General features: G+C 35.3%; 2 protein-coding genes across 2 annotated transcripts; one reads left to right on the top strand and one right to left on the bottom strand.

The window, feature by feature from the left end:
* Positions 1 to 301: 301 nt before the first annotated feature.
* LOC102804102 (uncharacterized) lies at positions 302 to 8,811 on the bottom strand. Its single transcript, XM_006821586.3, has 2 exons — positions 8,683 to 8,811; positions 302 to 4,081 (listed from the first exon to the last, which is right to left on the bottom strand). Exon 2 carries the CDS (start codon positions 4,057 to 4,059, stop codon positions 3,436 to 3,438), a length of 624 nt encoding a protein of 207 aa, XP_006821649.1. The 5' UTR covers positions 4,060 to 4,081; positions 8,683 to 8,811; the 3' UTR covers positions 302 to 3,435.
* A 279-nt stretch (positions 8,812 to 9,090) lies between these two features.
* Positions 9,091 to 23,633, top strand: LOC100369636 (tRNA-uridine aminocarboxypropyltransferase 1-like). The gene is made up of 4 exons (XM_085507643.1): positions 9,091 to 9,351; positions 17,297 to 17,437; positions 18,221 to 18,428; positions 23,285 to 23,633. Exons 1-4 carry the CDS (start codon positions 9,172 to 9,174, stop codon positions 23,536 to 23,538), a joined length of 783 nt encoding a protein of 260 aa, XP_085363769.1. The 5' UTR covers positions 9,091 to 9,171; the 3' UTR covers positions 23,539 to 23,633.
* Positions 23,634 to 24,047: the final 414 nt, after the last annotated feature.

Below are 24,047 nucleotides of genomic sequence, written 5' to 3'. Positions count from 1 at the left end.
TAGTTTTCAAGAAGAAGTTGAAAATGTAAAAAGTTGACACGGACGACGACGGACAATCACTCATATGATAAGCTTCGCTCGACAAAGTCAACAGCGAAGCTAAAAAAAGAGCCAACCAAAGAAGGAAGAAGCTGTACAAATCTAGTTATAATAATACTGGAATATATATACAAGGCAGAATTTTATACGTTGAAATTCTGTTGGGTATTAGAATTGGGTAGATAATCAGGCACATCTTTTGAGTAGCTTCACATTGTTTTTTGGGTGCACATACTACAAGGAATATAGCAATATCAATACATTTTGTACATTCAAAACGGCTAGCCAAATTTATTTGAAAATCAGGATGTTTCAGATCAGCAATTTGATAGTTACAGTTATGGAAGGAACAACAATTTCTTGAACAGTATAGAGTTATGTAACAATGCGAAAACAATGTTAAGAACTCACAACTGGGCATGCAGTGGAAAAACACATTACTATGTACCATGTACAAAAAGCTTCATTAATTCAGTTCACAAATCAATATAAACAAAATCATACAACACTGCAGTAAATACAATTCATTTGTAAGCACATTGAAGTTATGCAAATAGCACCTGTCAAATTAAATCTGGAGCAAATAAATAACACACATACAAATAAATAAAAGCCATACAACCAACAAATTAACAATTTAAATTTTCTGTTATGTAAATCCGGTGAAGTGAAAAAATAACAGTTACATTTGTTGTCATTGTATATGTGTATCTGTTGTTAAAACAGAAACGGTATGCTCTCTAAGCTATTCTACTGATGTAGACTTGCTTCGATTCAACTAGCTATGTTAATTCATTGGCATGGCATTGACACAACAGAAAATTGTGCATTAATACAGTGATCTTGAAAAACATTTCACAGAATTGGTAAAATGAAATTCACATTTTATGAATGTATAAACACAAAGTAAATCATGTGTCGCAAAATTTTCATTTGTGCCTCTAGTCACCTACACAGTCACATTCAATTTCATTGTTTTCTGGAAGACCTCTCACTTCCCAGCAGTCAACAAACTGATTCAACTTGATTATGGGCGATTCCATTTTGACTCTGAATCTTTGTAAAATCAGTCCTGATAGAGGGCGCACTATAAGAGATAACATTACTAGAAGTTTATAGATTATCACAGTTGAAAGGCAGTGATTGTCACAACCATGTGCATTAAATATGAATCTCATACTGTGTGTAGCAACATGTACACACATGGATCAAATGTGTTGTTTTATTTACACAAAATTGAAAAGCATTCAAATGCATGTGATCAAGACAACATCCACTGATCGCCTTAATAGTGGTGACGTCAAATCTGAGAAAAATGGACTGCTCTATTGTACATTATTATATTATGACAAAATTAAATTACAATGCAAACATTACAGCAATAAAAATATAGAAAAAGTATAACAAATGATATACAATTTCAACAAGTCCACACTCTAATTCATGAAATCTGATGTGATGAAGGAATGAAAGCTAGGAGGAAGTTCAATGTGACAAGTTTGCTTGGTCGTGCAGTTGACAATCATTTTAGAAAATAGTGGTATCAGAAATAATATATATCAAAGTCATTCATTCGTCTGTTCACATCACAGCAGTGCTTCAATACTGTTATATATATTGCTACTTTAAGGCCCTTTGAGTTTCCAAATCACAGGTACACAGAAAGTTTCCCTTTTTAGAGGGACAGGTGGATTCAAGAATTTCCAATGTTCAATTATCTAACACTCAAATGCCAGAATGAAGCAAGTACAAAATGTAATATAGTGCCTACTACCTAACATCTATCATTCAAGTACATTTAAACAAATTCACAGTCAAGAATTTCAAAGTACTCTTAAAAAACAAAGGCATTCCCTTCGTCTTTATAAATTTCATAATTCAAACTGCAACAAGAGGTTTATATTGGCCGATTAAATAAGATTGGAACATATTCAAATGACGTTGTGCACTGTGCTTGTTGATTGGCTGGCATAAAAATTCATAAATATTTATAAAGATGGAGAGAATGCCTTTGTTGCACTAAAAGTATGCAACATTGCTTCCAAGCTTATGTGACACAATACAGTTGTGTTTAGAAAGAGGAGAGGAGGTGGGAGTGGGAATAACACTGCACCAAAGACAATAAACCTACATAAGAGTTATGGCCAAGAGAAAAATACATAACTTGAATGGATGAGCCTATGGTTCACTGGCTGCTAACACTACTGAGTATGCATGACCAAGTTTTGATTTTGAGAAGGAGTTGGAAGTAGGGGGTGCTCCCTGGATCAGTCCTTTGGAAAATTAACCCTCTGAACGCCAATGTCAAATTTTGCCCCATTCACAAAATGCAACCTGTCTAAAATTTTGTTTATAGCTTTCTCAAAATTTTGTTCAAGGTCCAAAATCCTATAGAAAAAATACATAAAAACAGGCACGATGTTGCAGTTAAATTTAAATATGGTAATCAAACGATTAAACAGGTCTCTATGGCTGTTTCTCCTCAGCGATATCATACAAACATTTCATTTATAGCTAAATCTATATGTTTACTTAGATGCTCACAACAATGCTTAGTACAAATCTGCAACAGTTACAGTAAAATAGCTGTATAAACTGCATATCCACGATAATCAGATAGTAGAACCTTACCATAACAGCTGAAAATTACACCATCACATACAGGACACCTATGTACTGTTTACATTTGTTTACATTTTGCACAGTTGCCGGACACAAGTTCTTGCATTCAAATATAAGAAATGGTGTTGTTAGCTGATGTTATCATATACATACTTGCATGCATGTACATATACATATTCTTAAGAAACTATTTGTAAAACATTTTTACAACAGATTGTGTGCTGATCAGCGAGTGTTATGTTTTTATCAGACTTTTGCAAGCTGGTTGGCAAAAATGTAAACAAATTTAACAGTTGAGTTTATTATAATTGTTTTCTAGACTGGCAACGTTTTTTTCTGGCTAAACATGTATTACATTTATAACTATTCAAAATACCCCCTCTCACATTTTTTTATAAGTTAGAGAAATACAAAAACTTTAGAAGGGACAATATCATGTTAATTAAAACGCACTGTTATTTTATGTTGGACTAAAATATTCCTGTGCAAGTATGGAAAGAGTTTACTGTGAAATACTTTATTTTACTGGAATTAATTTTCGCTGAAAAGGCATTTAGGGTGTTTTGTATGGAATTTATTTTCACTGATTTTTGACGAGTTGAATGTGAAATATAGGGAAAAAAGTATATTCGCTGGAATTTATTTTCCCGGAATCATCCTTTCAGCGAAAATAGCGAAAATAAATTCCAAGCGAAAATAAAGTATTCTACAGTATTTGAATATAAACATATTTAAAGAGATACAGTAGATCTGCAACTAAATAAACTATTTTTGCTATGACACTGTTAAATTCATCAAGTTCAGTGCTATTTTCTCAATGTCTTTTCTCTGTGTTGTACCATTCTCATCAATGTGCAATTTAGTAAGACAAAGATCGTCCAGGGATTTGGATCTCTTGATTTTTCTCACAGGACGTTTAGCAAATTTTATCTTCTCTTTCCCTTCTCCTTGGTTACCATTGTCAACCTTAGAAGTTATTACTTCATCACTCTCGCTACATCTTCTTATGCAGGCCCTCTTTTTGGGAACTGTGTATGGTTTGCGAAATCTAACACGCGATCTGTGCATTTTTGCCACACGATGGTGACTAATATAGAAATCACTACCAGTGGGAAGAGGATAGGAGGCTCTTCTACTTTTGTCTGTTTCTTCATCAAACTTGTGTGATGGAATATCGGTGAGGCTTTTCCATGATGTTGGAAGCGACTTTACTGGCTGTAGTCGCGTAACAAATGCTGAGTTCATCTGAACAACTGTAAATCCATGTTTGGAAGTTTTACAAGTATCATTTTTTGATTCTTTCTCTTTCAAATATTCCTTTCTACTATTAGTGACAGCACTGAGCATTCCCAATTCATGCAGTGCACTGTCTAAGTCCAATTTACCTGGCTCTGCCATCTTGTTACCCTGTTCACTTCACCTGAAAGACAAAAGCAAAGATCAGTATTTGTGCTGTTATGAAACAAAAGCAAAGAGCACATTACATACTGCAGAATACTTTATTTTCGCTTGGAATTTATTTTCGCTGAAGGAATGATTCTGTGAAAATAAAATCGCATGAATATACTTTTTTTCCTATATTTCACATTAAACTCATGAAAAATCAGTGAAAACAAATTCCAAGCAAAATGCCCAAAAAGCCTTTTCAGCGAAAATTAATTCCAGCTAAAATAAAGTATTTCACAGGAAACTCTTTCCATACTTGCACAGGAATATTTTAGTCCAACAAAAAATAACAGTGCGTTTTAACATGATATTGTCCCTTCTAAAGTTTTTGTATTTTACTAACTTATAAAACAAGCAGCCTATCGGCTGAGATAGCTCCGCTGTTAGCAATGCACATTTCAATTAAAGAACTGAAGACATCATTAGAAAATGAACAATATGAATAGTATCAAAGGAATCGGACTTACAGTTTTTAACAAGAAGTCGAAAATATCACTTTTTACCAAAAATTACAAAAATATTCACCAAAATAAATTAATTAGAGAATTGAAGACATCATCACAAAACGAACAAATCTGAGAGAGGTCCACATGTAGTACCTATATATGTAATATCAAAGCAATCGGACTTACAGTTTTCAACAAGAAGTCGAAAATATCACTTTTTACCAAAAATGACAAAAATATTCACCAAAATTAGAGAATTGAAGATATCATCACAAAATGAACAAATCTGAGCGAGGTCCACATGTAGTACCTATATATGTAATATCAAAGCAATCGGACTTGCGGTTTTTAACAAGAAGTCAAAAATATCACTTTTTACCAAAAATGACAAAAATATTCACCAAAATTAGAGAATTGAAGATATCATCACGAAATAAACAAATCTGAGAGAGGTCCACATGTAGTACCTATATATGTAGTATCAAAGCAATTGGACTTGCGGTTTTTAACAAGAAGTCGAAAATATCACTTTTCACCAAAAAATGACAAAAATATTCACCAAAAATAGAGAATTAAAGATATCATTACAAAATGAACAAATCTGAGAGAGGTCCACATGTAGTACCTATATATGTAATATCAAAGCATTTGCACTTGCGGTTTTTTACAAGAAGTCGAAAATATCAGTTTTTACCAAAAATGACAAAAATATTCACCAAAATTAGAGAATTAAAGATATCATTACAAAATGAACAAATCTGAGAGAGGTCCACATGTAGTACCTATATATGTAATATCAAAGCAATTGCACTTGTGGTTTTTAACAAGAAGTCGAAAATATCAGTTTTTACCAAAAATGACAAAAATATTCACCAAAATTAGAGAATTAAAGATATCATTACAAAATGAACAAATCTGAGAGAGGTCCACATGTAGTACCTATATATGTAATATCAAAGCAATTGCACTTGCGGTTTTTAACAAGAAGTCGAAAATATCAGTTTTTACCAAAAATGACAAAAATATTCACCAAAATTAGAGAATTGAAGATATCATCACGAAATGAACAAATCTGAGAGAGGTCCACATGTAGTACCTATATATGTAATATCAAAGCAATTGCACTTGCGGTTTTTAACAAGAAGTCGAAAATATCAGTTTTTACCAAAAATGACAAAAATATTCACCAAAATTAGAGAATTAAAAATATCAACATGAAATGAACAAACCTAAGAGAGGTCTACCCAAGGTACATATACACCAAGTATCAAAGCATTTAGGCTTGTAGTTTTCAAGAAGAAGTCGAAAAAGTAAAACATTGACACGGACGACGGACGACGACGGACGACGACGACGGACAATCACTCATATGATAAGCTCCGCTCGACAAAGTCGACAGCGGAGCTAAAAATGTGAGGGGGTATTTTGAATAGTTATAAATGTAAAATGTTTTTTTCTGGCTAAACATGTATTTTTGACGAGTTGAATGTGAAATATAGGGAAAAAAGTATATTCGCTGGATTTTATTTTCACGGAATCATCCTTTCAGCGAAAATAACGAAAAATAATTCCAGCGAAAATAAAGTATTCCACAGTACATTACAATGTAGGCAAGAACTCAATATAGATGACCACTACCATCAACTTTTGTCATTTTCCACAAAATAAAATCGACATCATTTTTTCATGTTTTTCTCAATAATTGTTATCAACACCTTTGGAAAATTTGAAATGTTGTCCATTTGGTTCAAATTTTTTTTTTAAATTATACATGAAAATAGACAAAATGTTGGTGGGAAAAATGTTGTCACTCAAATCAGAAGAGCCTGGTCAAGATATAGATGCTACTTCAAAAGACTTTGTCCATTTGACTAGTAAAGCCAACAGTACTGTCTATGTGTGAGGTCATCCAATTGTTACTATGTAATAAGATCCTTGAGTGTCAACCTTGAAAATTCATTGGTTTCAGTAAGAAAGCTGAGACCAAGATAGTCCGAGACCCACAATGTTGAACACTGTCAAACAGATGAATTCAGCATAAATCATACAGTTAAAACTAGTTGAGTTGTACCAGATCAAACTAAACACTTCCCTGCACAGTGAACAGACTACAGTAACACCAGTTTAAAACACTGCATAACTATTACAACCTTGCCAGCCAGCCCCAGGTACTTTCACATTTACTTAAGCAGATAAACGAATGAATGGATACAAAAAGACAATGCATAATTTTTTCTTGCATGGTAAAAGTGCAAAGCAAAGTGCAAAGTCTTGAAACAAACATTTTGTGCAGAAAATACTGGGTAAAATTTAGGGGGTAAACAAATTCTGACTAAAAATGAACAAGAACCATTCATCAAGTCATCATAATTACATATAAAAATTAATTAATATTCATGTTTCTCAAATAATACTACATGTACTACATCAGTCTCAGTGTCCCTTATAGAATAATATAACATAAACTATAACAAAAGTTTTCGAAAATAAAAGTACAACAACTTATCTCAGCCAACGTGTTCCTCAATTAATATTATATGTACAATACATGTACTTTATTGATCTCAACTTCTCTTATAGAATAATATATAGTACGGTAATAGACTTTTTCCTTCATATACTTTTCTACTTATCTAATTATGAACAGGCAAGATAAAAACCTATCAACCAAATAATTCTTGAAAAGAGGTGTTCAATTTGAGGTCTTGTAAAGAGACTAATTAAGGAACTTGACAATGTTGTTCAGACAGGCTTTCAGTTCAGTTTAGACACGTTTTACTGTATCTTTGCATTTGTATGGTTCAACACAATTAAAGTGTGAATAATAGGCAATGTTTGACAAAACATTCCTCCTGTCAATTAAATTACACAAAATAGTTAGGTATGTGTCATTATAAAAAACATCAATGTTGCGTACAGAAAAACACTTTCTTAGAAGAGTTAGGAAATTGTATTGTTTGAAGTAAAGAGATTTACAGAAGATGGGTCATATCGAAGTTGAGTGGATGTACAGCAAAATGATGCACACAGTTTTGGACTTCAAATAAAAAAATCTCTGTTTATCACCAGGAAATAATTACACTGTCGAAAATCACAAACTACTCTGGGAAAATGTTAGCTCTATTCTCTTGCAAATATTAGTTCTAATACTATCACCTATGTGTTTACATAATTCCCATTCGCACTCAAATCAGGTATCAAGATATGATTTGTGTATACAGTACTGCTAGGCTATACCCTATTACCCTAAACCTCAGTATACCCCCTAACCCTACATTTTAATTCCTGATTCAATTGGTATTGGCTTCAGGAATTGGAGTTCAACTCATACTCTGCTTCCTGGACTCAATATTAAAAGTAGGACCCCGATTTTAGTACAAGAAGGGGTCACATTTGTAATAGAGACACACACAATATATTTTCTTATTAGGAATCTCTGCATAAAAATGCTATAAAACACAATCCATGATTGGCTTTTATTAAATTCTATTGTGTAAACCTAGTAGTTGTGTACAACAGTGTGCAAATGTCCATTGCACACAACTCATCATCCATGGTTATTTAAGCCAATGACACAAAACATGATACCAATTGAAACCCAAGGTTGATTGGGTTGGGCTTATTTTGTTGAAAGGTTGATTATTTTTATTATATACATATATATATATATATATTTTGCCTGGCCTTTATAATGCAAGTACAAACTTGACCATCAACATAACATGGATTTCAATTGTTTCAATGTCTGCATTCGTTATTGCAGCACAAACTGAGTCAACACTTCACAGACTCCGCCTCGTACAAGCCTTGAGAAACAGTCATATAATTTTCATGTCTGGTTCATTGACTATGTTTACTTCCTTCGTGGCGCAAATAAATTGTTAAATACGTGAAGCTCAACATACAGTAGATTTGGCTGAGATTTCAAGAGCATTATAATTATTACGAAATTATTATTACGCTGCAGAAAACGTTAACGAACTTGACACTTGCACGAACTCTTCCACAAATAAACAAAACGATGGCCTCCGCAAGGTTGCTTGTAAACAAACCAGCCAGACCATTCTCCGCACTCAAATTTCCGTTATACATACAATTAAAAATTCGCATTTATGCATTTTGCACTTACCTTTCTCCTGTTCTCAAAGAAAACCACTTGTATTTATCTGGAATACTACATTTTCAGGAATTTTGCGGTGGGGAATAATCGCGACCTCAACCTATTCACGTACGTTGCGGAATCCTAGGGAAAATCGCGATATTTCTCCCGAGATTCAATTGAGGGCGCAACAAGTTGGGTTTAAACCATTCTGAATTTGAAATTACATTTATTATTTCAATCACCACGGCCAACCCTCACTTGACTAACATTAGCTGAATTTAATTTCTGTTAAAACTGATTTATTAATATAATAATTGGTTAGACAAATAATAATATTACACCACACATTGTAGAAACTACAGTCACCCCAGAAATAAATAGACGAGTCTACAACAATTACGGAGAAAAGACACAACGAACTAATTATAATACTGAGGCAGCTGGCATGTTTGTGCGACAGAAATTAAGAGAAAAGCCGTCTGCTGCTGATTGGACAACAGACCTAGAAATTGAACGATGGATGCTGCAACTACTCCAAACGGCCCATTCTCAGATATGGATATTAATTCACACGACGTTCTTCGAAATGTTCTCGGTAGAAGTAAATGTCCAAAGTGCAGCGCTTCAAGAAAGTGGTTTTGCTACAGTTGTTACTGCCCAGTGATGGAGCTGGAAGGAGCAATTCCTATTGTCAAAGTAAGAATTAAAATAAATACTTTGGGAGTGACACAGATCGAGAACATTTTGTTTCTGTTGTAAATATTGGCTTGTTGTTCTTCTACATTGCGAAAAATAGTCCCTCAAATAAATACTGTTGATGTACGCCGCGCCCTCTAGCGGTAGATAGAATGTTGGTCTCGTGAAGTAATTTATCATTAGAATATGCCAATTAACCTATAAAAATACTTCACCAATGTCCATAGATCAAAACCTCACACTTACATCAATAAAGCGTAACTGGCAGAGCTCCAGAAGGAGTACCTACACTTTATGCAAATTTTTTAAAATTATGCTAATTTATTCATGACGTAGCAGTTTCTGTGCTCATGAATATTCATTAATTTGTGGCTCAATACATTTTAAAAGGGGCGATATATTATTTTTGGGGGAAGAGTTAGAAAGGGGGATTAGCAATCCTTAGGGGGTCAATGCAAAAGAAGGGACCCATTTGGAGAGCAGCCATGCTCCTCGTGTCTGTTGTTGCACGTGACCTACAGCTGTCAACAGAGTTCGTTCTTCGACTGTGTTCGTTCTTCGACGACTTCGACTGGCTTCCATGTGGGGTAGTATTCTTGTGTTCTGTTTTCCTGACTTGAGTTTTTGAAACCGCTGTTTATGTTTTTAACGTCTTTCATGTCTTTTGTAGGAGTGTCCAATCCGTGATTCGAACTTGCGATCTTTGAGTTCCCAGCGCACTGTCTTGTCCACTGTACCACGAGTGTCTTCACACAGGAGTTTGGATTTAAGTCCTACTCATAGGAGCACTGTCTTCACTAGCATTCAAAAATCTAACTAAACATACTGGATTCGAACCAGCGATCGCTCACATTGCTGACATACTACAAATCAACTGAGCTATGTGGGTAGTCATGCAAATTAAATAATTTGTTGTCATATTTAGCTTTATTGCCAAATGGTGTTTGCGAGAAAAAGATGGGCAGGCAAGGGAATTGAACCCAGGTCCTCCTGATCACTATGTAAAGAACTGACCCACAAGACCACAATGGATTAACTGGATGTGTTTGCATTTGATAAGACTATATAGTGTGTATATATATAGAAATACAACATATTTCTATTATTGAGTTACAATTGTCCAAAAAAATTGCCAATTTTGTGTTTTTACTTGTGTAAACTATATGCATGCCATAACCCGTTAGTGTACATCTTGCCAATTGGGTGTTTGCCATTTGCGTTGCCCATACCTGACCCGACCCTAACCCTAATGTCAAGACACGTTCCTGTTAATAATTCCGTTGCCCATACCTGACCCGACCCTAACCCTAATGCCAAGACACGTTCCTGTTTATAATTGCTCAATAATGATACTCTGTTGTGCACTGTCTGCGGGTACTGTAAAATGACTAATTTTCATTGGGTTTAATTTTCACTGATTTACCATTTCAGGCATATTAAGTGGGTTTTAAATTCACGGTTTCGTCATTTAGATAATGTGTTCTATGCTAAATTGTACATATTCACTGTGTTTTAATTTAGCGCATTTTCCAGTCAGCGAAATAAGCTAAATTAAAACCCAGTGAATAATTACCCCATTTACAGTAAGTTGCATTAATGTCAACTGATTAAACAAGTCGCATTTAAGTAATTTCCACTATTAACAAGTGGTTAAATTGTGACAATAAATGTGTGGACAAATATTTGAGATTAATTTTGGTGTAGACAACTCTCGTTTAATTATTTTACACCATTACAAGTTGTTAAATTGAGAGAATAAATGTCTCAACAAATATTAAATACTTAGTTTGATGTAAACAACTCACGTTTGATTAATTCCCACAATTACAGGTTGTTAAATTGAAAGAATAAATGTGCGGACAAATATTTTAGACTTATTTTGGTGTAGACAGCTATCGTTTAATTATTTTACACCATTACAAGTTGTTAAATTGAGAGAATAAATGTGCGGACAAATATTTTAGACTTATTTTGGTGTAGACAACTCTCGTTTAATTATTTTACACCATTACAAGTTGTTAACGTGAGAGAATAAATGTATGGACAAATATTTTAGACTTATTTTGGTGTCTACAGCTCTCGTTTAATTATTTTACACCATTACAAGTTGTTAAATTGAGAGAATAAATGTGCGGACAAATATTTTAGACTTATTTTGGTGTAGACAACTCTCGTTTAATTATTTTACACCATTACAAGTTGTTAAATTGAGAGAATAAATGTGTGGACAAGTATTTGAAACTTATTTTGGTGTAGACAACTCTCATTTGATTAATTCCAACAATTACAAGTTCTTAAATTGACAGAATGAATGTATGGACAAATATTGACCATTATATTTGTGAGTAAATACCTGTTGTTTAATTAATTTCCACCTCTACAAGGTTGAGAGAATAAATGTGTCGACAAATATTTGATACTTATTTAGGTGTAAGAACTCGTGTTTGACCAACTTCCACCATTGCAAGTTGTTAAAATAATGAAATAAATATACTGGTATCATTGGATATTTGATTTAATTGTGAAACTTTCTAACAAAATGTTAACTGCTGGCTTCGAACCCTCAATCAACAATTCCGCAGACACGGTATAAATTCCACAACACCACAGAAGATATTCGTCTGTTGCCTGAATTGTTTTCGTAATATAGGGAACGCCATCGACACTTTAACAAAACTTACCTTGACTTGGGTCTTGTTTATCTCTTGTCACAATCTGGAAACTGTTGAACAAATTGCGCGTCGTCCAGTTTAAGACGTTAGTTATTTTATTATTTATTCATTCAGTTTTGTATGGTGGAGTTTTGTGAGGTTTATTATTTTTTTGCGACGTTCTTTGTTTACTTGTTTACGGTTTGAGAGATTTCAGTTTATTTGATTTACGTTTTTACGGTAGCTCTGAGCGGGACTCGAACCCACTGTCTTTTCAAGCTAATTTTGTTTTATTTTGATGGCACGCTTGTGTACCACGCCACGACGTTGGTCGTTAAGTGGTGTTCATTTTTCTAACTACTCCAGTGTTCCGATGAGTTGAACGGAAAAGCCAAAACGATTGCTGGTTTCTGATTGCTTCGGTTCTGGTGAGTGTGTATCTAGTCTGATTCGAACCCATGTCGTTTGTATTGGGCGTTTTTTTATTTCCCATGTTGGCTACGCCGTAATATGCAACCAGTTCCCCGTTTTATTGTGATTTTGAGTGTTTAATGATGTCTTCCTCACCCGTAACGCCATGACCCAGTTTCAACCACACGGCCATTTTGCAACACAGTTCATGACCCTCGGCGTCACCCGACTGACTGTATGAGCGTTCTGTTCAACTGTTAAGCTAGGATTTATTACCGTTATTATCATTATATTGTCACGTGATTTGTTTTACCTTATGTGTAATGTCTTAAGTATCTTTATTATAATTTGTATATACCAATTTGTATATACCGAGGAAACGACCCCGATTGAAGGTCATGTATTTTATGACGTCACCAATTCGTGTGTAGGTACTGCTTCTAGATCTGTGCCGCGTAACTTTATAAAAGCAAGGTATTATGAAAGGGCGATAGTCATCACACAGCACGTGTTCGAATTTCATGTAAACAAACAGTGTATTTTACATGCGTTGTATACTTCGCTATATGTCCCATATTGACCAGGACCTGGTGCGACAACCACAACCATTTAAAACACTGAATGTAAACGTTTATTCTAAATATAATAATCACATTCATGTGGTCAGTTGTTAATTGTTCATAAAATTGCATATAAGTTAGCAGGTACATGTATGGTACATTTCAGATGTTGTTAACCATAAATTTAGATTAAAATTAATACAAAAGCTTATGATTTGATTTTGTGCCACCCTCTGATATGCATAAAACTGATTGTGGATTGGACAATACTTAGATCATTTTAAAACTACATTTATAATCATATTCGTAGTTGTTGTGATTGGTTGGATGGTTTTCATCCACAATTATTAACTGTAAACTACATTTGTGGATTAGTTAAGATGAGTATAGATACTTGTGAGTATATGATGTACATTTCATAAAATTAAAAAAACTACTTATTGGCAGTCTCAATTAATTCGCACACCAAGTTTATTTTTAAAAGTTAATATTGACATATCGATACTTTGATGACGTCATCCTAGGGCGGAGGTATGTATGGGGGTCTAAAAACTAACTCTGCAACGCGATTGTGCGACTCGCCGAATGTTGATTATTGCACTCTGCGACAGGATCGCAGTGTCACTCTGCGAAGAGCACGATTCCCATTGGTTGGTTGGTCGAAAAGCGTGAATCTCAATGGTCGATCGATGTAAGGGTACACAGCATGCCTTATGGAAATGTTTAGTTTTAAATGGTTATTTCGCCGACTGCTCGCGAACTACGGTAAACAAGTATTTACCGCCGACATGCCGCACGGTTCGGTTATCAGCAAGTATTTAACATTGATTAATTAACATATATAACATCCCCCGGAGGGGATGAAAGGGGTTACAAAACACATGCACGTTGGTGTTGGCTGCCTTATTACGGTGTAACATCAGGGAGCTGGTAACATTAACGCCATCTTCAAGTTGTAAGGCTTCGTCCGCAACAATGCTCATTAGCATAGGCGTCAGCTTTAAAGCGAGTAGAGTGCGAAGTACGTTTCACACGATGTTACGTTATTTTTTTTTCATTAGCAAGTATAATTTGTTATGACTATATTCATCACTTTAAATTCCCAAATAAAAGCGTGTAGCGGGTCAAACTGTTTCTAGGCAATCAATATCGTTTTATTAAGAATATTAAGAGAACAAAAACGTAAAGCTATGTGAATGGATTGAAACTACTGCTGAAGATAGAAAACTAAAACAGCAGTGTCACGCTCTCTGCATAAACGGAACGATGGCTTTGTTTATTTGGCCGATGTCGACGAGCAACAGATTTCCTGTACTCACTTCCTCGTCTGATCACCGATCCTCAACGGTCTCACGTATCGGTGTCGTCATCGGTTAAGTAGTTGAAAGTCTTTCGCGTTGATGCAAATATTTCAGCCTAGTCGTCCCTTTCGAACCACTCGCGAGGTTGGTCATAATATGACCTAGATGAAAAATTCTTAAAAAATAAATATAAATTGCGTAAACGAGGGGTGAACGCGAAAGTAATTTTATATCGGAATCACGACAGGCTGTAGGCAAGTCTAAATTAGTAAATATGACCCTTAGTTGCAGATTTTTCTTTACCTCGTCTTGTCATTGACGTCATTGCTTTTTTTTTACATCGTCATTGCGTTAGTAAGATGGTGTTATTAAAATAGAATATAGACTTAGAAAATAAAACAATTTCTCAGACGAAGTCTTGACTGATAATAATGCTGACAATGGACGTTAGATTGATATGCATTGTTTGCGACAGGAAACTTGTCACCCGTTCTATCAGAATCGTCAACAACAGAGTATTACCGGTAGTACAATGAAACATTATGCAAATATTAACGAAACGGTAGTAGTGTTAGCGCTTGAGCGCTGGTCTTTCCGAAAAGCTGGGATGATGAATCAAGGTACAAATTTTCAATTATTGAAAAATCAAGATAAAAAAAAATCCCCCTCTCGCTACACTAAGATCTAAATGGACCACCGGAATTTGGCGTTCATTTAAAAAAAGAAAAACCATAATTTTCAGTAATACTGACTTCGAAAATTATGATTCAAAAATAATTCCATTCATACCACAAACCAACGCCGTTTTTGTTTACTTTTCACAACTGTTACAAAGTATTTCATTTCTGGTTAAAATACCAGCTAATCGATCGTAGACCACAAGTTTGAAGTCCGTTTATGATCTAAACGAAGGCAGACGATTGCAAACAACTGCTGTCATGGCAAAACGTTGCACATCGTGAATGATTTTTTTTTCACTGCATGCAAATTATTTTCCCTGATGCACTCAACAAAGTCAAAGCTGACGTACAACATTCGTTGCAGAACGCGTGAAAAGTACTTCGCGTTCCACTCGCTTTGAAGCTGCCACCTATGCTAATGAGGATAGTCGTCAGGACGAAGCCTTACAACTCCAAGATGGCGATAATGTTACACCGTAAATAGGCAGTCAAAACCAACGTGCACGTTTTTAATTTTTCTAGCCAGCGGTGTGATGTGTTTTATCACCGTAAACCATGTGTTATTTGTTTGGTCCCACAATTTATCTTCCATGTGCTTGCCGATCATCAAACAGTGCGGCATGTCGCCAGTACATAGTGTTTACACACTTTTTTTTTTTATCGTACCATTTTTACCATTTAAAACTTAATTTTTTATAAGTCATGCAGTGAACATCGACCATTGGGATTTGCGCTGTTCGACCCACCAACCAATAGGAATCGTGCTCTACTCGCTTTAAAGCTGCCGCCTATGCTAATGAGCATTGTTGCGGACGAAGCCTTACAACTTGAAGATGGCGTTAATGTTACCAGCTCCCTGATGTTACACCGTAATAAGGCAGCCAACACCAACGTGCATGTGTTTTGTAACCCCTTTCATCCCCTCCGGGGGATGTTATATATGTTAATAAATCAATGTTAAATACTTGCTGATTACCGAACCGTGCGGCATGTCGGTGGTAAATACTTGTTTACCGTAGTTCGCGAGCAGTTGGCGAAATAACCATTTAAAACTAAACATTTCCATAAGGCATGCTGTGTACCCTTACATCGATCGACCATTGAGATTCACGCTTTTCGACCAACCAACCAATGGGAATCGTGCTCTTCGCAGAGTGACACTGCGATCCTGTCGCAGAGTGCAATAATCGACATTCGGCGAGTCGCACAATCGCGTTGCAGAGTTAGTTTTTAGACCCCAATACATACATGCAGGGCGTAGTGTTTTGTGTTCAGCTTCTTGGCTGTTTAAGTTAGACCCATTATTTGAGTAATTGTGAAATAACTGAAGAAAACCTTCCAACAAGACCAAAAACACAATTTTCTGGCATGCTACGCAGTAGAGGGCAGGATTTTATATTGATGACATACTAGGGTTGTCTATGGTGGCACTTTCTATTACATCTCAGACAACTAATAAACAGACTGGCAACGCTATTGTTTAGACGTGTCAAGCGGCCTAATCTCCGGCTAACGTGTGTCTCGGCTACGCTTGTGGCTCACGCTTTGACGAATTTTGCTGAATAGCGAGTACACACATCGGGAATCCTCGGTTTCACATGCATTTCAGTCATTCTCTGTATTCAGTTCAGATCAGATCACCCGGAAACAAGAGAGTTTTATGTTGAGTTGAATAATGTATTTTTTTAGCCAAAATTGACCATACTTTAGGAAAGTAACCATTATTTGAATGTATAGACTATAATGTTCATAGTAATGTTCTTGAATGTAGAATTGAGCAAAAAGAATGACTTTTACCGGAACATGGCAACTTTTTTCCCGATAGTTACTCAATTTTTCTAGGATAGTTCACGTTGCCATGTTTACAACAAAGCTGGTCTTATGTTATTATATTTCGCCGATCATGTATTAAAAAGCCTTTGAAAATATGATACATCAGGGCAAAAACTGTACTATTCAACTAAATCGAGGCAGAATTATTAATATAACGGTCTCGAAATAGTACTGATATGATTTTGATTTTGTACAAGTTTGTGGCAACATCATGTTGAGAGAACGCTTATTACTTACTTCCACCTAATTTATTTCCTGCTATTTAGATTGACCTGCAACTTAATTAATTTTCTGTTTTATGAATTTCTGGGGCCCGCAAGATTCACTAATGTAAGAAAAATATGAAACTGCGGTCTGACATTTCGTGTCACTTCTTGTTGAAACACTGCAGTTTCTCGCGAAGTCGTGCATTATCGCGTGGTGGAAAAGTTTCATGGTAATTTTTATCAATTGTATTAATATATATTAATGTACATAACATTGATGTAATTTTTTATCTCATCACATAGTTACCTTTACAAGTTGTTATAATAAAGCATCCCAAAGAACTTGAAGGTAAAAGTACAGCTGTCCATGCTGCAGTATTGGCACCGAATGATGTAACCATTTATACATATCCATGTATTCCAGACTTCAAAGAAAAAGACAAGGTACAACTTTATATGAAACTTAGTCCACCAATTTAGATTACTGTACAATACTTAAATTAGTTTTGCTATTTTCGCTGAAGGAGTGATTCAGTGAAAATAAAATCCAGTGAATATACCTTTTTTACTATATTTTACAATAAACTTGTCAAAAATAAGTAAAAATTAATTCCATGCAAAACACCCAAAAAGTCTTTTCAGCGAAAATTAATTCCAGCTAAAATAAAGTATTTTACAGTATATCAACTAAGGATTGTCTTATGTCTGCCTCTAAGCATGGTAATTCTTCTTCATAATAAATCAATATAAAAATTGATAAAAGGTTTTCATTTGAAATTCAAATCTGAATAAGACCAGTGGATTGGCTAGGCAGGTGCCTGTCTCCTTCCTGTCCTCTCCTGCTTGTGCATCAATCACACATAAATTAGAACACATTACCGGTATTAATAATTTTTAATGTACATGCCTTAGCTTAATTCAGTGTAGTTTCTGGTTTATACTTATAGATTTGTGTAAATATTAATAAATATAGATTTAAATTCAGTTGAGTGATTTGGTATTGGGATGTTCTTTTGTTCATCCTTCTACCAGTATATGCAAATTATATGTTACATCCAGCCATTTTAAAATTAAATTATATTGAAGTCAAATTCACATTTGCTGTGATTTATCATATGGTTTTCAACCATCATTTCGGGTTTCTAAATGATTTTTAATTTTTAATATTAAACCACAGCCATGGGTAACCTAAAGATGATAGTATAATCATGTCTTGTTTCTTACTAGGTGCTGCTTGTTTTCCCATCACCGACTGCCTTGACACTAGATGACTTTGCTAAACAAAGTACTCATGAATCAGGTGACGAGTCCAATGGTCCACTTGCAAAGAAAGCCAAGCGTGATGTTCTTCCTGTTCCAAAATTCAATCGGGTTGTATTTATTGACAGTACATGGAATCAGACATCATCTATCTACAGAGATGACAGATTACAAGGTGGGTATATCTCATCTATCTACTGAGATGACAGATTACAAGGTGGGTATATCTCATCTATCTACAGAGATGACAGATTACAAGGTGGGTATATCTCATCTATCTACAGAGATGACAGATTACAAGGTGGGTATATCTCATCGCTCTACAGAGAAGACAAATTACAAGGTGGGTATATCTCATCTATCTACAGAGATGACAGATTACAAGGTAGGTATATCATCTATATACAGAGATGACAGATTACAAGGTGGGTATATCTCATCTATCTACAGAGATGACAGATTACAAGGTGGGTATATCTCATCGCTCTACAGAGAAGACAAATTACAAGGTGGGTATATCTCATCTATCTACAGAGATGACAGATTACAAGGTAGGTATATCATCTATATACAGAGATGACAGATTACAAGGTGGGTATATCTCATCTATCAACAAGAGATGACAGATTACAAGGTGGGTATATCTCATCTATCTACAGAGATGACAGATTACAAGGTGGGTATATCTCATCTATCTACAGAGATGACAGATTACAAGGTGGGTATATCTCATCTATCTACTGAGATGACAGATTACAAGGTGGGTATATCTCATCTATCTACAGAGATGACAGATTACAAGGTGGGTATATCTCATCTATCTACAGAGATGACAGATTACAAGGTGGGTATATCTCATCTATCTACTGAGATGACAGATTACAAGGTGGGTATATCTCATCTATCTACAGAGATGACAGATTACAAGGTGGGTATATCTCATCTATCTACTGAGATGACAGATTACAAGGTGGGTATATCTCATCTATCTACAGAGATGACAGATTACAAGGTGGGTATATCTCATCTATCTACAGAGATGACAGATTACAAGGTGGGTATATCTCATCTATCTACAGAGATGACAGATTACAAGGTGGGTATATCTCATCTATCTACAGAGATGACAGATTACAAGGTGGGTATATCTCATCTATCTACAGAGATGACAGATTACAAGGTGGGTATATCTCATCTATCTACAGAGATGACAGATTACAAGGTGGGTATATCTCATCTATCTACAGAGATGACAGATTACAAGGTGGGTATATCTCATCTATCTACAGAGATGACAGATTACAAGGTGGGTATATCTCATCTATCTACAGAGATGACAGATTACAAGGTGGGTATATCTCATCTATCTACAGAGATGACAGATTACAAGGTGGGTATATCTCATCTATCTACAGAGATGACAGATTACAAGGTAGGTATATCATCTATATACAGAGATGACAAATTACAAGGTGGGTATATCTCATCTATATACAGAGATGACAGATTACAAGGTAGGTATATCATCTATATACAGAGATGACAGATTACAAGGTGGGTATATCTCATCGCTCTGCAGAGATGACAGATTACAAGGTGGGTATATCTCATCTATCTACTGAGATGACAGATTACAAGGTGGGTATATCTCATCTATCTACAGAGATGACAGATTACAAGGTGGGTATATCTCATCTATCTACAGAGATGACAGATTACAAGGTGGGTATATCTCATCTATCTACTGAGATGACAGATTAGAAGGTGGGTATATCTCATCTATCTACAGAGATGACAGATTACAAGGTGGGTATATCTCATCTATCTACTGAGATGACAGATTACAAGGTGGGTATATCTCATCTATCTACAGAGATGACAAATTACAAGGTGGGTATATCTCATCTATCTACAGAGATGACAAATTACAAGGTGGGTATATCTCATCTATCTACAGAGATGACAAATTACAAGGTGGGTATATCTCATCTATCTACAGAGATGACAGATTACAAGGTGGGTATATCTCATCTATCTACAGAGATGACAAATTACAAGGTGGGTATATCTCATCTATCTACAGAGATGACAGATTAGAAGGTGGGTATATCTCATCTATATACAGATATGACAAATTACAAGGTGGGTATATCTCATCTATATACAGAGATGACAGATTACAAGGTGGGTATATCTCATCTATCTACTGAGATGACAGATTAGAAGGTGGGTATATCTCATCTATCTACAGAGATGACAGATTAAAGGCGGGTATATCTCATCTATCTACAGAGATGACAGATTACAAGGTGGGTATATCTCATCTATCTACTGAGATGACAGATTAGAAGGTGGGTATATCTCATCTATCTACAGAGATGACAGATTAGAAGGTGGGTATATCTCATCTATATACAGATATGACAAATTACAAGGTGGGTATATCTCATCTATATACAGAGATGACAGATTAGAAGGTGGGTATATCTCATCTATATACAGAGATGACAGATTACGAGGTGGGTATATCTCATCTATCTACAGAGATGACAGATTAGAAGGTGGGTATATCTCATCTATATACAGAGATGACAGATTACAAGGTGGGTATATCTCATCTATCTACAGAGATGACAGATTAGAAGGTGGGTATATCTCATCTATCTACAGAGATGACAGATTACAAGGTGGGTATATCTCATCTATCTACAGAGATGACAGATTACAAGGTGGGTATATCTCATCTATCTACAGAGATGACAGATTACAAGGTGGGTATATCTCATCTATATACAGAGATGACAAATTACAAGGTGGGTATATCTCATCTATCTACAGAGATGACAGATTACAAGGTGGGTATATCTCATCTATCTACAGAGATGACAGATTACAAGGTGGGTACATGTATATCTCATCTATCTACAGAGATGACAAATTACAAGGTGGGTATATCTCATCTATCTACAGAGATGACAGATTACAAGGTGGGTATATCTCATCTATCTACAGAGATGACAGATTACAAGGTGGGTATATCTCATCTATATACAGAGATGACAAATTACAAGGTGGGTATATCTCATCTATCTACTGAGATGACAGATTACAAGGTGGGTATATCTCATCTATCTACAGAGATGACAGATTAGAAGGTGGGTATATCTCATCTATATACAGAGATGACAAATTACAAGGTGGGTATATCTCATCTATCTACTGAGATGACAGATTACAAGGTGGGTATATCTCATCTATCTACTGAGATGACAAATTACAAGGTGGGTATATCTCATCTATCTACTGAGATGACAGATTAGAAGGTGGGTATATCTCATCTATCTACTGAGATGACAAATTACAAGGTGGGTATATCTCATCTATCTACTGAGATGACAGATTAGAAGGTGGGTATATCTCATCTATATACAGAGATGACAGATTACAAGGTGGGTATATCTCATCTATCTACAGAGATGACAGATTACAAGGTGGGTATATCTCATCTATCTACAGAGATGACAAATTACAAGGTGGGTATATCTCATCTATCTACAGAGATGACAGATTAGAAGGTGGGTATATCTCATCTATCTACTGAGATGACAAATTACAAGGTGGGTATATCTCATCTATCTACTGAGATGACAAATTACAAGGTGGGTATATCTCATCTATCTACAGAGATGACAGATTACAAGGTGGGTATATCTCATCTATCTACAGAGATGACAGATTACAAGGTGGGTATATCTCATCTATCTACAGAGATGACAGATTACAAGGTGGGTATATCTCATCTATCTACAGAGATGACAGATTACAAGGTGGGTATGTATATCTCATCTATCTACAGAGATGACAGATTACAAGGTGGGTATATCTCATCTATCTACAGAGATGACAGATTACAAGGTGGGTATATCTCATCTATCTACTGAGATGACAGATTACAAGGTGGGTATATCTCATCTATCTACAGAGATGACAGATTAGAAGGTGGGTATATCTCATCTATCTACTGAGATGACAAATTACAAGGTGGGTATATCTCATCTATCTACTGAGATGACAAATTACAAGGTGGGTATATCTCATCTATCTACAGAGATGACAGATTACAAGGTGGGTATATCTCATCTATCTACAGAGATGACAGATTACAAGGTGGGTATATCTCATCTATCTACAGAGATGACAGATTACAAGGTGGGTATATCTCATCTATCTACAGAGATGACAGATTACAAGGTGGGTATGTATATCTCATCTATCTACAGAGATGACAGATTACAAGGTGGGTATATCTCATCTATCTACAGAGATGACAGATTACAAGGTGGGTATATCTCATCTATCTACTGAGATGACAGATTACAAGGTGGGTATATCTCATCTATCTACAGAGATGACAAATTACAAGGTGGGTATATCTCATCTATCTACAGAGATGACAGATTAGAAGGTGGGTATATCTCATCTATCTACTGAGATGACAAATTACAAGGTGGGTATATCTCATCTATCTACTGAGATGACAGATTACAAGGTGGGTATATCTCATCTATCTACAGAGATGACAGATTACAAGGTGGGTATATCTCATCTATCTACAGAGATGACAGATTACAAGGTGGGTATATCTCATCTATCTACAGAGATGACAGATTACAAGGTGGGTATATCTCATCTATTACAGATTATGAGGTATTTATCAAGGTATAATACACTGAAGCTTGGCAGACTTAAATGAAAAGGAAATTAAGTAAACGAAAAAAAGGCAAAATGTTGCCTCTGAATTTTGGCCATAAAAATTAAGCTGTCTAAAGTGTTAATCAACATTCTGGAAAAAAAGTAGAATACTGTATAAAGATTTGTTTTTATGTAATAAAATATTTGAACTTAGCACTCAAATGTCTTATGCTGCATTTTCACTAGGATTGTCTTTTAATAATTTAGCTATGTGCAAAAATTGATCGCTAGGAAAAAATAACTGACATTTCAATATATAGTATCTCTCTTCTCTGGTAGGTTTACAGTGTGTTATTTTAAAATCTGCGAAGACTACATTTTGGCGAAAACAAGAGAAGAAACCTGACAACTTCCTAGCAACCATTGAGGCTGTTTATCGTTTTATGATTGAATATCATCTTTTATTTATTGATCCAATTTATGATAAGAGATATGATAATCTATTGTATTTTTATTCATTTCTACACAATATAGTAAATATTAATGTGAGAGAAAAAAGACTAAAGGAACAGAAAAAACTCGAAAAAAGTTAGCGTATTTCTGTTCAAGATGCAGTGTTGGTTGAACATGTGTTTTACATGGAAAAATTTAGGAGTTCATCACCGGTTTTGGTGTCACTGGCAAGCAAGGGCAAACATGAGAAACCATATCATTTCTTTGGGTTATGTTTGAACTGGATCGCACACAATGTATACAACCCATGTTTACACAAAATTTAAACTTGCACTAAATGGCCCTTTTGCACTTTAAAAGTGTATCAGCATAAAGAATAATTTGATGATGTCCTGATAAACGACATTCTAGCCATAGCGGCTCCAATCATCTATCAACTGTAGCAATGCACTGTATGCCACTGCATTCAAAATAACCACAGTATCAATATCTTGCACATTTCATACAATATAATATTTGAAAAAGAAAACCCGCTCATCTATTTAAAGCGAGGGGAGTCGTCATCTGCGCATGCGTCAGATGGCCATAGCATGTCAATGTTTACAAACAAGCGTCTACCCATGGGCCTTTGCGTTTTTAGCGTGTGTTA

This window comes from Saccoglossus kowalevskii, chromosome 14 (assembly GCF_978046115.1).
Source record: "Saccoglossus kowalevskii chromosome 14, keSacKowa6.1, whole genome shotgun sequence".
Taxonomy (NCBI): domain Eukaryota; kingdom Metazoa; phylum Hemichordata; class Enteropneusta; family Harrimaniidae; genus Saccoglossus; species Saccoglossus kowalevskii.
Note: the sequence above shows the minus strand (reverse complement) of the source record. Positions and strands in the feature narration are given on the sequence as shown.

What these genes read in the sequence shown, in the direction of transcription:
- LOC102804102 (XM_006821586.3), bottom strand. Translation starts at nt 4,059, where the DNA reads ATGGCAGAGCCAGGTAAATTGGACTTAGACAGTGCACTGCATGAATTG.
- LOC100369636 (XM_085507643.1), top strand. Translation starts at nt 9,172, where the DNA reads ATGGATGCTGCAACTACTCCAAACGGCCCATTCTCAGATATGGATATT. An exon ending in GAGCAATTCCTATTGTCAAA is followed by an intron (nt 9,352 to 17,296) that starts GTAAGAATTAAA and finishes CTCATCACATAG; the next exon opens with TTACCTTTACAAGTTGTTAT. An exon ending in CAGAGATGACAGATTACAAG is followed by an intron (nt 18,429 to 23,284) that starts GTGGGTATATCT and finishes CTTCTCTGGTAG; the next exon opens with GTTTACAGTGTGTTATTTTA.